The sequence below is a fragment of the Labrus bergylta genome, chromosome 21 (assembly GCF_963930695.1).
Source record: "Labrus bergylta chromosome 21, fLabBer1.1, whole genome shotgun sequence".
NCBI lineage: Eukaryota > Metazoa > Chordata > Actinopteri > Labriformes > Labridae > Labrus > Labrus bergylta.
The window spans coordinates 16540161-16554566 of record NC_089215.1 but is presented as its reverse complement, the minus strand read 5'-3'; the positions used below and the strand labels follow the sequence as shown (position 1 = coordinate 16554566).

The following is a 14406-nucleotide window of genomic DNA, read 5'->3' as shown; positions in this document are numbered from 1 at the left end:
TTTGGTTTTTATTGTTGTTTTTTTTGTCTTTCTGGGGGCGAGAACAGCACTTCATATTTTTGCATATGTATGCAGATAAGGAAAATTACAAATAAACAGAATATTCAATCTTGAATCAGCACTATTCCTCTGTGGTAATTACTAAATCAGGACAGATTGCATTAACAAATGGGTATCCTTTTAGGTTTTTCAATTAATGAAATTGTTTCATGATAATCTATCATATTTGATCACAAGTATTTCTTCACTGAAGTTTCTCTCTAAGGTTAAAATAAAAGTAAAGAAACAGGTCCTAATTGTGCAATACTAGTATATAATGGGAATTCTTCATCCTGTATAAGGATGCAGTGGTGACAGTATTAAAACACAAGGAGACAATAGTGAAATTGTAAAAAGCTTACATTTAATGTTCACATCAAATCAGGCACACTTGTTCAAAAATATAAAACTCTTTATTTGACCTACAAAGAAAACACATATACCAGCAAACGCCACAGTATAGCTTATGTAATGTAACAGTTGAAGTAGAATAACAAAGCTCTGCTTTTTTTTTTCTTCTCGCTTACACTGTTTACATGCATCACACATCTGTATCAGCCAGGATGTGGTAGCTCGATCATTTTTGTGCAAACAAACATACATTTTTACATGACAGGAAATGAAAAGCAAGGCAAAATGCGAGACATTTTTTCTGTGCTGAGAACATATGGTGAGCTTCTGACTCAAAACATACACTCTATTACAAATCCTCTGAGCCATGAACTTTTCTCAAGATTATTCATCTCATGGCTTTACCATGGCATCCGTTCTTAGGATCACAGGAGGCCCCTGTTTTCCATAGAGCATAACGATGTGGTCAGGTATGGATGATGTTGAAATGTCTGCTGAGGAGAAACAGGCTGAGGCCTGGTAGGTCTGGCTGGTATTTCGACTTTGGCGGGTCTAAAATGTGCTTTGAACTGTAGAAGCACAAAAGAAAACGTTTATTGTTACAGAATTGCCTTTGCATGAGTATGAGAGTATGTCCTTCTGCTTACAGTGGTACTTACTTGATTGCATCTCACTATGAGTGCTCCAATGATGGATACAAATATGACAGTGAATGCTGTAACACTCGAGACAATCAAGATGTGTTTCAAAATGTGATTCTTGCATTGTTCCTTGGGATCTTTTTCTGTAATTAAAAGTTAAAAAGTTAAACAAAGGGATAGAAGTACATTTAAATGAACTGACAGTGAATCTGCATGTTTGAACACGATTGGTTCTCACCAACCTCTTAGAATGATAATGGTGCCTTTTCCAGGGTGTGTAATTGTAGTTGGTGTTATGTAGCTCCAGCTGCAGAAGTAGACATCCGTGTCCTTCTCTCCCAGCAGAGAGAATTGCAAGGTGAACCCCTGGCCATCACTGATATCGACTGGAGATACACGAAGTCGCTGCTTAAATTCTGAAGCTATAGTCGTCTTGGCGACTGCTCCATTCACCAAGTACAGGTATACAATCTGCCTGTTGCCATTGAAGAACCTGTGCAAGGTGAACCCCTGTGCACCAAGCAGTGATGTGGAGCATGTGATCTCAGCAGATGAGTTACCTCTCATTAGAGAGATGGACGGGGGCTCTTGAGAAACTGCCAGGAAGAGATGAATTTTGAATGACTTTTACTGAGTATATCAAAGTACAATTTTGTGTTAATTACTTGTACTGCACCAAAGTATTTCCAGTTTATGCTAACTGTACTTCTCTCCTACATTTCAAAGACACCTTGTACTTATACTAAAAAAAAACAAAGTTAGGCCTACTAGTTCCTTCTTATTATTTAACATAAAAGGGCAAGAATCCCACAATTCACCTCAAGAGCATTTAAAGGAAAATGTCAAACAAATCTTTAAGGGAGAACATCGTTCATCCATGTTGCTGACCCAATTATCTTCTCAACCACTCAGATTTGATATGTTTCCGTTAGTGGTGATTTCAGGATTACATTTTGTAAAAAAAATAAAATAAATGAACAAGCATTATTAAAACTACATTTTTTACTGTAGCTAATTATCAATAAATTCACTTTCACAGAAACGGGAACAGATGACTCAGACTCGGCATGGTAAACATCTGCACTGCTTTGAATCTGCACCGAAAACTTGTCCATCTTTTGCATTCATCTCTCATTCACACACAAACTCACCCAGGCTAAAGCTGATTGCAACTTCAGCAGGTATGCAGAGCAGTCCTAACACACAGCTCCACCAATGGGCTCTCATCCTGCAAGCTGGGCTGCAGGCCGGCTACCCAAGACACAGCTGACTGGCAGACTGACAGGCTAGGTGTCACACATGAGCTTAAAAGACACAGTGTGGTTTACAAAGGAAATGAGACATTGACTTTTGAAGTTAGTTTATCTGCTCTGTGTGTGTGTGTGCGCACGCGTGTGTGTAAACCCTGTTTCTCATTACATCAAAGATTTGGAAATGCTGGTTACTGACTAAACTGTACTCAGCGACTGAAGTTTCTTGCAAAACAATCTACCCACACAGTCACTTCTTGTTAAAGTACATGAATCTCACTTTACTTATTTTCCTATTTATGCATGAATCAAGCGTCATCGAAAGTCATGTATTGCACTTCCAGTAAGTTGTAGACTTAAGAACCAAAAAGCAGTCCCAGCTCTCCTGCTGCTGATTCTTTGAAAGGTTCAAACTTTCAAAATGGTACTGCCATTCGACCTCTACAACCTGATTAGTGCCCTGTCTTTGCAAAGACCGCCCCCATGCCAAGATAACCAGGATTACATCATCAAATGTCACGTCTCACAAACTTTAATTGGAAATGCATCAAAAGCACATGAGAGTCATTTAACACGGCTTAGGCAGAGCAAATGCATGTTTAGGAATTTCTAGACTTTGCCTCCATCTCAGTTGTTAATGCACAAACTTGACACTCCCTCCAACCTACACCATGAATCTTTTAGTTTAGATTATTTTTCATCCCAGCAACAATAGCAATAAGGGGCGGTTGGTTGGGAACTGGAGGGTTGCAGGTTCAAGTCCCGATCCGGACCAAATTATGGAAGTATAGGTCTGGTAGCTGGAGAGGTGCCAGGTCACTTCCTGAACACTGCACAGGTGCCCTTGAGTAAGTCACAAAACCTCCAACAGCTCGGCCGCTTCCTGCATCGCAGCTTGTTGCAGCCCCACTCTGACATCTCTCCACTGGTCCACAGGTCCACAGGTCCTGTTTGTGCATGTGTGCAATTTATGCATATGTAATGGTAATCCTTGTATATATTAGTTTCTTTTGTTGTTGCTTATATTATGTTTAACTTTGTACATTGAGAGCACTGAAGACAAATTCTGTGAGTGTGTGTTAGCATACCTGGCCAATAAAGCTGATTCTATTCTAAATGGTAAACAGACTTGAGCTTGTATAGCGCTTTTCTCTTCTTCTGACTACTCAAATCACTTTCACATGTATGTCACACCTACACATTCACACACTGACGACAGAAAACATCAGAATGCCATTCATACTCATTTACACGCCGCCAACAAAGCAGCAGGAGCAATTCAGGTTTAAGTGTCTTGCCCAAGGACACATCGGACATGTTGCTGCAGGAGCTGGGGATTGAACCCTCGACCTTCCAGTTGAGAGAAGACAACTCCACCAACCGAGCCACAGCCATGCGTGAGAAGCATGTCTCTAACTAACAGAATGTAAAACCAGAACTTTCCTCAGGGATGAATAAAGTATGTAAATTGAAAAAAGAAAAATAGGGAAAAAGGCAACAAAATGAAACACATTTTGTCTTCAGGGATCCATCCATTGTTCTTTGAAAATGAAAGCTGAAAACATTTCAAACATTTGATTCTTACTGTTCTTGTTAGGTTATATTTTTATTTTTCAAAGTTATTGTTTCAGCACTACTGTCACAAGGTTCGACCACTTACATGAAAAGACAGAAGAATATGAATCTAATTAAACGTATGTATTATCTCGCGTTCCTTCACTTGTATCTAATCATGAGTGTTGTTGTGGTGTAACAGAGAAGAAGCACTCTAAGGAGATGAGGATTGATTTATTGGCACACATTCATGTCATTGTTCAGCTTCTACATTGAAATGAACAAACGCTTAATTTGTTAGGACATTTTTAGTACCTCACATTCATGTTTGATCTTTTTAAACAACAACACTTATCATAAGAATATTTGTTTGTGGAATGGAAACAGAAGTGACAACGTAAAAGAAGTCATCTTGCACCTTAAAATAAAATAAAAACTATGATTCTTTACTGAGATGGATAAACCAAACACTGGGCTGCTAAAGCCCTCCCTCTACTTATTTAGTTCTATTAAAAATCTTTTTATCTCCTTTAATCGCAGAGCAGCATGTCTTTTATACGACTGTTGAGATACGACGATCACACTGTTGCATAGACGTCAAGAAGTGTGATGACAGTGTGGAGAAAACTTGACTGGAAAGTAAATCAACAGATTTAATACTGGACAGTTTACATTTGGAATAAATTAGACTCCTTAAATGTAAGTCTGGCTTCCACACGTGCAGTACATGAGCTCTCGATGTGCTTAAATCTTCTTTGCTGATTTGTCAGTGGTTTATTGCTCTGTGCATTCATTGACAAATAGTTCACACCGGCTACAGAGTTCATTTCTCACAAAAGCCCGTGGATTAGGGGCTTTTCTTTTGACAGCCATTACCTGCAGCTTCCTGACATTACTGCTTAAGTCTGCATAAAACAGAAGTGTGTGTTTTTCCTGACTCTTCTTATCATATAGTCACAGGGTCAGCAGTCAGCACAGAGGACCCTCTGATTTAAATACACACATCTCCCTCCGGTGGCCAAATGGAAGAACTGCACCTTTTGAATCTTCACTGGTCCTCTGCTTGTCCTTTATGGTCCCAGCATGGACAATGTGATGGTCCAATCGACCAGAGACAGCCTCCATTCAGTTAACTTCATGTCTTTCTGCTCACCACTGCATGTGTGGGGGCTGTGTGTGGACCTGACTCTCGTTTCTGTACTGGGTGTGCAGAAGTGTGCTGGCTTGTGGAGAGTCCTGGCCCTGCAGCCAGTCCTGATAGAGAGTGTGCAGGGCAGGGTTGACATCTGGGAGACAGACCGGCAGGCTGCTGTAGGCCTCCTCCATTTGTTGCACTAGAGCTTTATCCACCCGGCCAACCACGTCGCTCTCCGCCTGACCACGACCGCTTAAGCACCCTGATAGGAAACACACACAAAAAAAAAACAACTTTACAGCTGAAAATTGTAAAACCAGGAGCGGTAGAAATTTAAAGCAATAAACATTTCTCAGATGTCTGTGGTCGTCGTGTTACCTCCTGGGCAGGACAGCACCTCTACAAGCTGATAAGGCACACGTCCCTTTCTCATCCGATGAACCAGAGTCTGGATGTTCCTAAAACCATAGACAGCAGCAAACTGCAGCAGAGTTTCCCCGTCCCGCTCCAGAGTCACTTCTTGGAAGTCCCTGTTCCTATAAGACACGACAGTAAGATACTATGTGTCTTTCTTTGATGAAGATATGGAGGGTTAAAGCATGGCTTCCTCCATGGGAGCTAAAGTAAGTCAAACCAGAGTAAGTCTGAGGGTCTTGTATGTCTCACCTGAGGGTCTTGTATGTGATCTCATGGACTTCCAGACCAAAGAGCTCTTTGGCAGCATGTTTAAAGATGTGCTCCAGGAAGCCCTCAGAGCCTCGGCCTTCATTTCTCACCGGCGCCAGGTCTCCAGCTTCTCCCAGCCTGCGACGATAATACAGGAAACTCAAACAGCCACTTAGTGAACATGTACATCTTAAAAGCTGAATGTACTCCAAACTCCATGGAGGACGGTTGGACAATAGAATAAACCAATTCAGGGGAGGGGTGAACAAATCATCCTCATGTGCTGTATAGAAGAATCAAAACATGCATGTTTGTGTTCCACAGACACTAAAGGAAATGGTAAATGCTCTAGCCTTAGATCGCCCTTTTCTCGTCTTCTGACCACACAAAGGGCTTTACAGTACGGTCATATAAACACACATTCATACACTAATGGAAAAGGCTGCTATGCAAAGTACCAGGCTGCAAGACAGGATCTGGCTCAAATCTAATCAGGAGAAGGAAAGGCGCCATTACCACAGTGTGTACAAGTCAAACAGTCAAACATAAGGCTAGGCTGTACTGTGAACATACTCTGTTATTCCTGTGGAAGTACATGATACAGATGTTGAAAACCAGATTGACATTTCCTGAATGTTTACTTATACATCCACTGAGAGAGAAAAAAATATACTGAATGGGAGTGATGAAATTAATGTTAACTAGACCCACTATCCAGATTTCATAGTTTGGAAAGACCTTGTAGTTTTGTATGTGTTTATGTCGTTTCTTGGACAACAATCGAGAAAGCACACACATCCAAACAAAAAATCCCGGTGCAGAGTCGGGAAAAGAAGTCACTGAAGCAAAGAAAAAGACGGACTGCACGCTGCAGGGCTCCAATGTTCCAGAAATGTACTTCATCAGGGTGATGTTTGGATCACACCTGACTGAATAAGGAGCAGCTGTGCTCGTCACCCTGGTGAAATACTTTTCTGGAATATTGGAGCCCTGCAGTTTATTTGATTTCTTACCAAAGATAACTGTTAGTATGAACACTAGTATAACTACTCACACATGGTCCAGAGGAACAGAGTCCAGCTCCTCCAATGAAACCTTCCTCTGCTCCATGAGGTAATAAATCTCCCCTGAAACATTAAAAAAAAAAGTCTTTATTATTGTCTATTACAGACTGTGTGCTCTGTATTTTTGTGAACATGCAAATAGAAATATGTATAAGACGGGTTCTGCATGTTGTGTTGTGTGTAATGTTAGGTTAGCTAACACTGTATGTTTGATGCCAGGTTTTCCCTTTTGTTTTTTTACACAAGTGAGACACTGCTGTGTGTGGATAAATGGAAAGGCTCTAGTATGACTTGTAGTTTAAGAAAGTACAATGACATCACATATTGGATGGTTGGATTGATTGAAATGTAACTTATTCATTATCTACCTGTTTGTAAGAACACTATTGGGCTCTAAAGACACCAGACCTCTAACTAATAATTACTTGATTCAACATGAGAAGTGAAAACAAACTCTAAGAAATCTGTAGGTCTAACTTGGCTCAGGGCAGAAGGGTGAGATAAGGAGGAACGAACCTGACGTGAGGACACAGTCTACATCTCTGGTCTCCAGCAGGCTGTTGTAAAACTCCTCTCGGACAGCCTCTAACTTTTTATCAAAGCAGGGAGCCACTAACATGTGGTACACCTTCTCTGGACTCAGCTTCTGCTGGGAGACAGGGCAGAAGAACAAACAAGATAAGAAGACAGCGTAACCTGATGTGTGTGCCTTAGCTTTCACTTAACTCTAGATTTGAGGAACAGGAAGTCTGTGATATCAACAACAGATTAACTTAACTGTGACACAGACATCTTTCCAATAGGGGGATTTTGTTTTGATGATTCAGCTTTAAAAATGTGAAACACCAACTGTGACATCCAACTGGCAAACAAATCTTTTCCTTTTACTTAGTTGACATCTTTTTTTTTTTTTTTTTTAAAGATTTGTTTATTAAGAAAACATAAACTTTACAAGCAAATCCACTGTCAAATATAAAACATCCAGTAAAATGCAAAGGAGCAGTGTCGGTCATACAGCGGCCATCTTTAAGTGACTGTTGTCATAGAGACAAGGGCTCAATCCAAGTGCTCCCGAGTGCACATCCAGCGCTTTCTGCCCTAAAAGAAAAAAATCGCTAGGTGGACAAAGGCCCTTAGTTCTCTTTTAATCCCATATGATAACATGTTAATCACAGACGGAAATAATTTCCCCCTCGTCCCACCTTTTTAACCTTTTAATGCTTACACAACATTACAACCCAACCAACAGCTGTTAACATTGATCAGCGTGTGCAGGGATACCAACATAAACATTGTAAATGCATTGGACTGTTCAAACAACAAACTCTCACCTGCTGTTTGGAGAAGTAGTCTTTGACCAGGCAGCCCATAATCTGCTGAGGAGACCGGGCTGTGCAGATATGAGGGGTGACCAAACTGCCCAGGACACGCTCGGAATAGCGGATCCAACCTGTAGACACATGCACAGACACATTTTTATTCACAGTGACATATCAAAAGAGAATATATTCAGAAAATACAAACAGAGACATGCAGTATGACAGGCTGTATGATACACCTTTTCCTTGTCAGAGAGGAGATATTGCAAGATGTTGCTAAGAATTTCACTTCCAGTACATTTTTTAAATGCAATGAAGCTGTCCCTTAAGTGCATTTCCCATGGGACTCTAAAGCAATGACAAATATCTGACCCCTTCATGGAAGTGCTAAAATGATTAATGGGAGACCTGACAGTTGGGCTGAAAATCAACGTGAACTTAGAAGTTAAATAACTAGCAAATAAACTAACCGGTCAAATTACATTCATGAAGCATAACCAATCCAAAGTCATACATTCTCATCTGGAAGTTTCTGAATAGTGACGATTTACCGACTTTAAGTCATTACTGATTGTAGACGTCAACTTTGTCACATGAAAAAAAAAATGTGATTGGAAAGGTTTCCTGACATAGTTAAGACAACTGGTTATGGAGGGCCAGTATAGCTCAGTGGTTAAATCGTGTGTCCCATGAACTGAGGCTATAACCCTTTGAATTGTAAATGGGCTTGAGCTTGTATAGCACTTTTCTAGTCTTCTGACTACTCAAAGCGCTTTGTACACCGCATGTCACACCTACACATTCACACACTGATGACAGAGGCTGCGATGTAGTGAGACCATCAGCAGTAACTAATGCCATTCATACACATTCATACCCCGCTGACGAAGCAGCGGGAGCAACTTCTTGACTTAAGTGACTTGGGGTGCCCAAGGACTCATCGTACATGTAGATGCAGGAGCTGGGGATTGAACCCCCGACCTTCCAGTTGTGAGATGACAGAGGCGGTGGCCCCATGTTGCCCACCCTTGGCCATGTAGCGCATGTCACCCCCCCACCCTCTCATCCCTTTTTCTGATTCTATCCAAACCTCCCAATTTTTTCATTTATTTTATTTATCAGCGGACAGTGTGCAATGACATTGATCATTTATACAAAGATGGTTGCACCAGATTTGGCGAGTCGCTAATTTCCATCTGTAGTCGTCACATAAAAGTGATGCAAGACAAACAATAATAAAGCTCCACTCGGCAGAAGACCACAAAGAAACCCACCTGACAACACTACATAATAAAATGCTATCAACACTGTGGAACAATGTATATCCTGCTTGGTGCTAAATATTATATTTAATATTTATAATTATATACATTTATAATATATTTTATTATATAAATAATATATTAAAATATTTACAATAAATATGTTTTTAAAAAGTGTGATTGCATGTACAGGGGCCTTGCAATAAATAAATAGCGGGAGGACCATTAACCCACACTGCATGATATAAGGGACAATATAATACACAATAGCTACATTATAAAGTGACCACAGGTTCCTTGAGGGGCAAAGTTATTACATTTAAAAGTAACCAAGAATCAGATCTAAGAACCAGTGGTCACCCCACAGACTGATGAATGGAAGTATATGAATTTGTTCCTTGTTCTCTTTACATCTCTGATGAAGGGAGTGGTCAAAGAAGAGCTTTCTATCTTTCCCAGCCAGCACACCACTCCTATCTCCACTTCTAGAACAAGCGGCCTCTTCGTATGCAGCACACAGCGTGAAAATAAGACTCAGGAATTTAAAGACTGAGAACCAGCAGAGACAAAGTAGAGGCAAACAGATGAGGCAATCATTGCAGTAGAGCAGAGCTTCTCAACTGGTGGGCCGGGACCCAAAAGTACATAGATAGTTTTGTTCCATGTCTTTGCTCCACTACATGTTTTGTAACGTCTTAAGTAAGAACTGCACAATTTGTCAATAAATAAATCTGATTGGTTGGGAAATATCAGACACTTGGGTCGTGACTTTTCGTGACGGAGTCGGTGGTGGGTCCTGAGGGAGGACCAGTTGAGAACCACTGCAGTAGAGGGCAGTTTCATTGGGGGAGAAAAACAAATTCAACAGGAGAGACACAGGAGAATATGGTAGGAAATGAGGGGCGAGGAGGGAGGGAGTTTTACCTGGGCAGGAAGAGGTAAACATCGGCAAGGCACTGGAGTCGTGGTGCCTCCTGCGATACCTCTGGATAAACTCCTTCTGACTCTCCAGGATGCTGAAGCCGGCCGCCAGTGTGGTGTCAAACACATACTGTACTCCTGCAGGGTCAGCGCAGAGAGGGAGAGAATGTTGAATATATATGATAGATGGAAGTCCTCTCCACACAATCCATAAGGAAATGATTCTGGTTGATTCAAGAGGCTCAGTTTCTGAATTTCTAATTCTTCTGCAGTATTTAAAAAAAGGAAGAAAGTGCAACATTATACACATTAATACAGAAGAAATCCAGTATGCCCTCAGTCATGACTCAGAGAGGTTTGTACTTTCTACAATGAGTGAGACGCGCTAGTCCCGCTGGCTGTGTTGTTGTCTGTGCCGTGTTTACATGGATGGGACGGCCAGCCGGCTCGTCCCCCTTGCGTATAAAAGCTGTTGGAGTGAGGGACTACTTCATATTAAAAGTCACATTTTGAGATCACGCTCATTCTGTGTAAATTTACATGCAACGTGAAGCTACGAGCTAACTAAAGCGTGCTACCATGAGCATGCTAACAACAAGGCAGCTATAGATAAGGACAATTTTGTGCGCCGCTTGCACTTAGCGCTTAATTACGGTGCGTTCCGGTTTGATAACTCCTTCGAGCAAAACGCGTGTGGAGAGGGGGTTGGAGGTGTGTCGCTGGAGGAGAGCGGAGGATTCGGTGTGGCGGAGGTGTCGCTAAAACAGCAGTTTGTTTTGATTTCACGCTGGTGCTCAGGGGGCGACATCTACTGGATCAAAAAGTCGCACATTCTTCCTTTAAATGCAAAATAAATGCTTTAACAGATTACACAAGCTGACCATATAAAACTCGTTCTAACTGGCGGATGCTGAAAACATTATGAAGCAACTGTGACAGAACAGGAACACATCAAATTTAAAGAAAGAAGAAAGAAGAACTTGAGATGCTTTGTGCTGTGAGAGTAAAAACAGCGACAGGCGAATACAACTCGCTCACCTAAGCTCTTGAGGAAGCCGCAGAGTTTCTGGGTTGCCTCGGTGATGTCCAGTCCGAACTTCACAGCAAAGAAAGGCAGAGACTGTGGACACACGGATGCTACCAGCACCTTGTGCTTTGACACGTCACACCTCTGACGGGGGAAACAAAAAGGGGACGATGTCAGTGTTATTGGCGAGAAGACAACTTCCGGACTCCTCAGGTTTCACGGGGGGGCTGACTGGTTGTGCATTGTACCTTATTGAGAGCCAGAACCCGCTCCACTTCCTCCAGGCTCTGCTGAGTGATCTTCAAACTCTCCTCCTCTGACAGACAGCCATCACAGGACAGACAAGCACTCAGCAGCAACTGGGGGCCTTCTTGCACCTTAAGGAGAAGATGAGGAGGGTGCTTGGATTTGTCATTTTTTAAAGAGTACGCTCGGGCTGGGCGATATAGCGAGTGTTGAAGATAAATTGAAATATTCTCAAGCGACATATTGGGTAAAGAAAACATTGTTTATATCAATCAAGTTTATGTTGCGCTGAACTTTATACTTCTTTTCCTTAGAGCGGCCAGCTTTCATATTTCTCCTCTCACTGTCCGTCCCTCGTCACCCTGCTCCTCCTCTCTCCCTCTCTGAGCACAACTCCAAAACGTCCTTCATAAGTAGATACACAGCTGAATGTATTTCCTTATGCAGAAAAGGAACTTACTTTTAAGGAAATCTGTTTTTTTTATTTCACAAATTGGTAGTTTATTTTCAGGTCATTTGTCATGTACCTGTTAACATAATAATAAAAGTGTCTTTGTGACATTTGGCCCGTGTGGCTGTGACTTTGTTTCTGTTCATTTCACTACATGAGAAAATATCAAGCGGTATATGAACATTGTGTGTCGCCATTCAGCTAAAAATAAATATCGAGATATGATTTTGGTCCATTTGGCTCAGCTCTTGGATTTAGTGCCCACGAACCACAAGAGACAGATAATTAAAAGGAACGAGAAATATACAGTAAAATACGGAGAAAATTCAGGAAGTTATCAAGATGACTCGACCATAATTCTCTGGGATCTAAACCTTAAAAAAAACTAACTTCATACTTCCCTTTTTAGGATAAATGAAAACATATTTTGAATTTGATCTATCAAAGATCTTATAGTGTCTAAACCCACATTTTAGAAAACACAAGATCTTTTTTTTTAGACCTCAACAACAATTTCAGAAGATATTTTCTACAATGTGACGACACACACATGAACTGACTTTGATAGAAACATAAGGGATGCCCCTATAATAAATAACTACATGATTAGTGTTTTGCCACATTAATAAACGACAAATGAAACTGCAGTGAAAAGACATTACCTGTCCATTGACTTCATCTATCTCCGTGCGTGAGTCGGCATCATCTTCACTCTGTTTCTTGTTGCACTGTGTGACAAAGATCAATATTCAAATTCACGATTGGCAGCATGACAAAGTTTTTCAAACATACAGAGACAAGCTGACTGATCCAGATCCAGATATTTACCTGTTTTGTGCAGTTCTCACACTTCTCCTTGCGCTTTCCTTTGTTGACTTCTGACATTTTTCTTCCGTGATTATCTGTAAAATAAAGTGGATATTTATAAAAGGCAGTAGAACCATCAGATCCCCGGCATTGTCCTGAAGCACTGGTACAATGACTCTGCCTGGAGAGCCTGCTTATGTGTTGTTTAGTCAGCTCCACCCTCATCTGACTGTCAGCCTGTCAGATCACAACAGTTCAGTAATGATGGGAAACCACAAGGGGAAACTCACAATGAACAAAACTACTAACCTGTCATTAAATGTTTAAATGGCTCAGGTTAATGATACACACAGTGCAAAGAAAAACAGCCTCAGAAGCCATTACATCATATTTTCATGGCATGAGGGACTTAAAAAACAATTATGGGCTGAAAAACTAAATCCCACATTTATTATACAAATTAAACAAAAATCACTCGCCAATCATTTAACCAAAGTAATAAAAAAAAAGACTTTGTGGTCAATATTTAACTATAGTTATTGGTTATTCTCGCTATAAATGTAGCATCAATAATGTAGGTTATTACTAAGTGATGCTGTGAGAAATAAATGATTGTTAAAGCGATTTCAAATGCGCTACTGCGGTAAAGGCCTTTTTTTATGAAGGGTAGTTCATTTGTGAAACTGTGTGTTGATTTAACAGTAATAAAAAAAAAAAAAAAAAAAAAAAAAAAAAAAACAGGCCCTGTGTCAACACTACAAGGTCGAATTTTAATGGAACTCACCGGCAGGTTTCTATTTCAGTGCCCTTTCACACAAAGGCATGTGGGGAAGCAAATGCAGAGGACAGTCAGGAAAACAGCGCAAGAGAAGACAACCCCGCACTGACACACCGCAGCAGCTGCTCAGCTCTCTTTCAGTCTCAGGTGAAGTCGTCTGTGAGCGCTGTCATCGCCACTGGTCGCTGAACCGACCCGGTGATATCATAATATACAACTTCGGCTTACATATGCGTCGGAGAGTCTAGTTCACGAGACTACCTATGGACGCCTATGGACGTCGGACTCCATTGTGTACCCCGGTGAATCCATGACGCATGCGCAGACAAAGTCGCCGTCTTCTCATCTGCTCCGGAAGCTTCAGGCTAACAAAATACACTTTTCTTTAAATAATGGGGTTTATTTTTCCCACACAATATCGAAACGTATCCTGTCAATTCCTTCTACTATTTCCTGTGCAACATCAACAACCAGCCCTTTACTTTTAGACATGATAAATCTCTTTATAACCACATATTACGTGTATTTTTAATCTTCCCAATCACAGGATTGAAATTCAAGTCCACCCTTTCATTTTGATTGTTTACATATTTTAATGACTTAGTACATTGCAAATATATTTCAGATAGGAATACAACAAACTTTATTTAATTATTTTGGTTTTTCTTTTAAAGCAAAGGCTTAAAGTAACAAATATATATGACATAGCTTAGAAGTGTCTGTCTGAGATATTTTGATTTTTCTAAGTATTTATGAAAGAAAATGGTTATTGGCACAAAAAAAAAACAAAAACAAGTTAAGCCATATTTTGTGCAACATTAAATACTCTTATTTAAAAATCTATTTTATTCAAAAGGCTGCCAACAGTGTCAAGCAATTACCGGTGAAATATGTT

General features: G+C 40.6%; 1 protein-coding gene and 1 long non-coding RNA gene across 3 annotated transcripts; both read right to left on the bottom strand.

Annotated features, from left to right (window-relative positions):
- Positions 1-381: 381 nt before the first annotated feature.
- Positions 382-2350, bottom strand: LOC109988601 (uncharacterized). Its single transcript, XR_002278164.3, has 4 exons — positions 2183-2350; positions 1274-1627; positions 1050-1174; positions 382-959 (listed from the first exon to the last, which is right to left on the bottom strand). It is a non-coding gene; the product is annotated as an uncharacterized lncRNA (long non-coding RNA).
- A 1700-nt stretch (positions 2351-4050) lies between these two features.
- narf (nuclear prelamin A recognition factor) lies at positions 4051-13822 on the bottom strand. Of its 2 annotated transcripts, none has more exons than XM_020640127.3 (12): positions 13518-13822; positions 12755-12828; positions 12589-12654; positions 11478-11606; positions 11241-11373; positions 10206-10340; positions 8032-8150; positions 7217-7349; positions 6691-6763; positions 5637-5774; positions 5349-5506; positions 4051-5232 (listed from the first exon to the last, which is right to left on the bottom strand). In XM_020640127.3, exons 2-12 carry the CDS (start codon positions 12809-12811, stop codon positions 4985-4987), a joined length of 1389 nt encoding a protein of 462 aa, XP_020495783.1. In that variant the 5' UTR covers positions 12812-12828; positions 13518-13822; the 3' UTR covers positions 4051-4984. The 2 variants fall into 2 exon arrangements, with proteins under 2 accessions (XP_020495783.1, XP_020495784.1); XM_020640128.3 differs by having other exon boundaries at positions 7217-7346.
- Between the last annotated feature and the right edge of the window lie 584 nt (positions 13823-14406).

Coding starts and splice junctions, on each gene's coding strand:
- narf (XM_020640127.3), bottom strand. CDS start 12,811: ATGTCAGAAGTCAACAAAGGAAAGCGCAAGGAGAAGTGTGAGAACTGC. Junction 10,341..11,240: donor CGGCTTCCTCAAGAGCTTAG/GTGAGCGAGTTG, acceptor CTGACCCTGCAG/GAGTACAGTATGTGTTTGAC. Junction 5,507..5,636: donor ATCACATACAAGACCCTCAG/GTGAGACATACA, acceptor CGTGTCTTATAG/GAACAGGGACTTCCAAGAAG.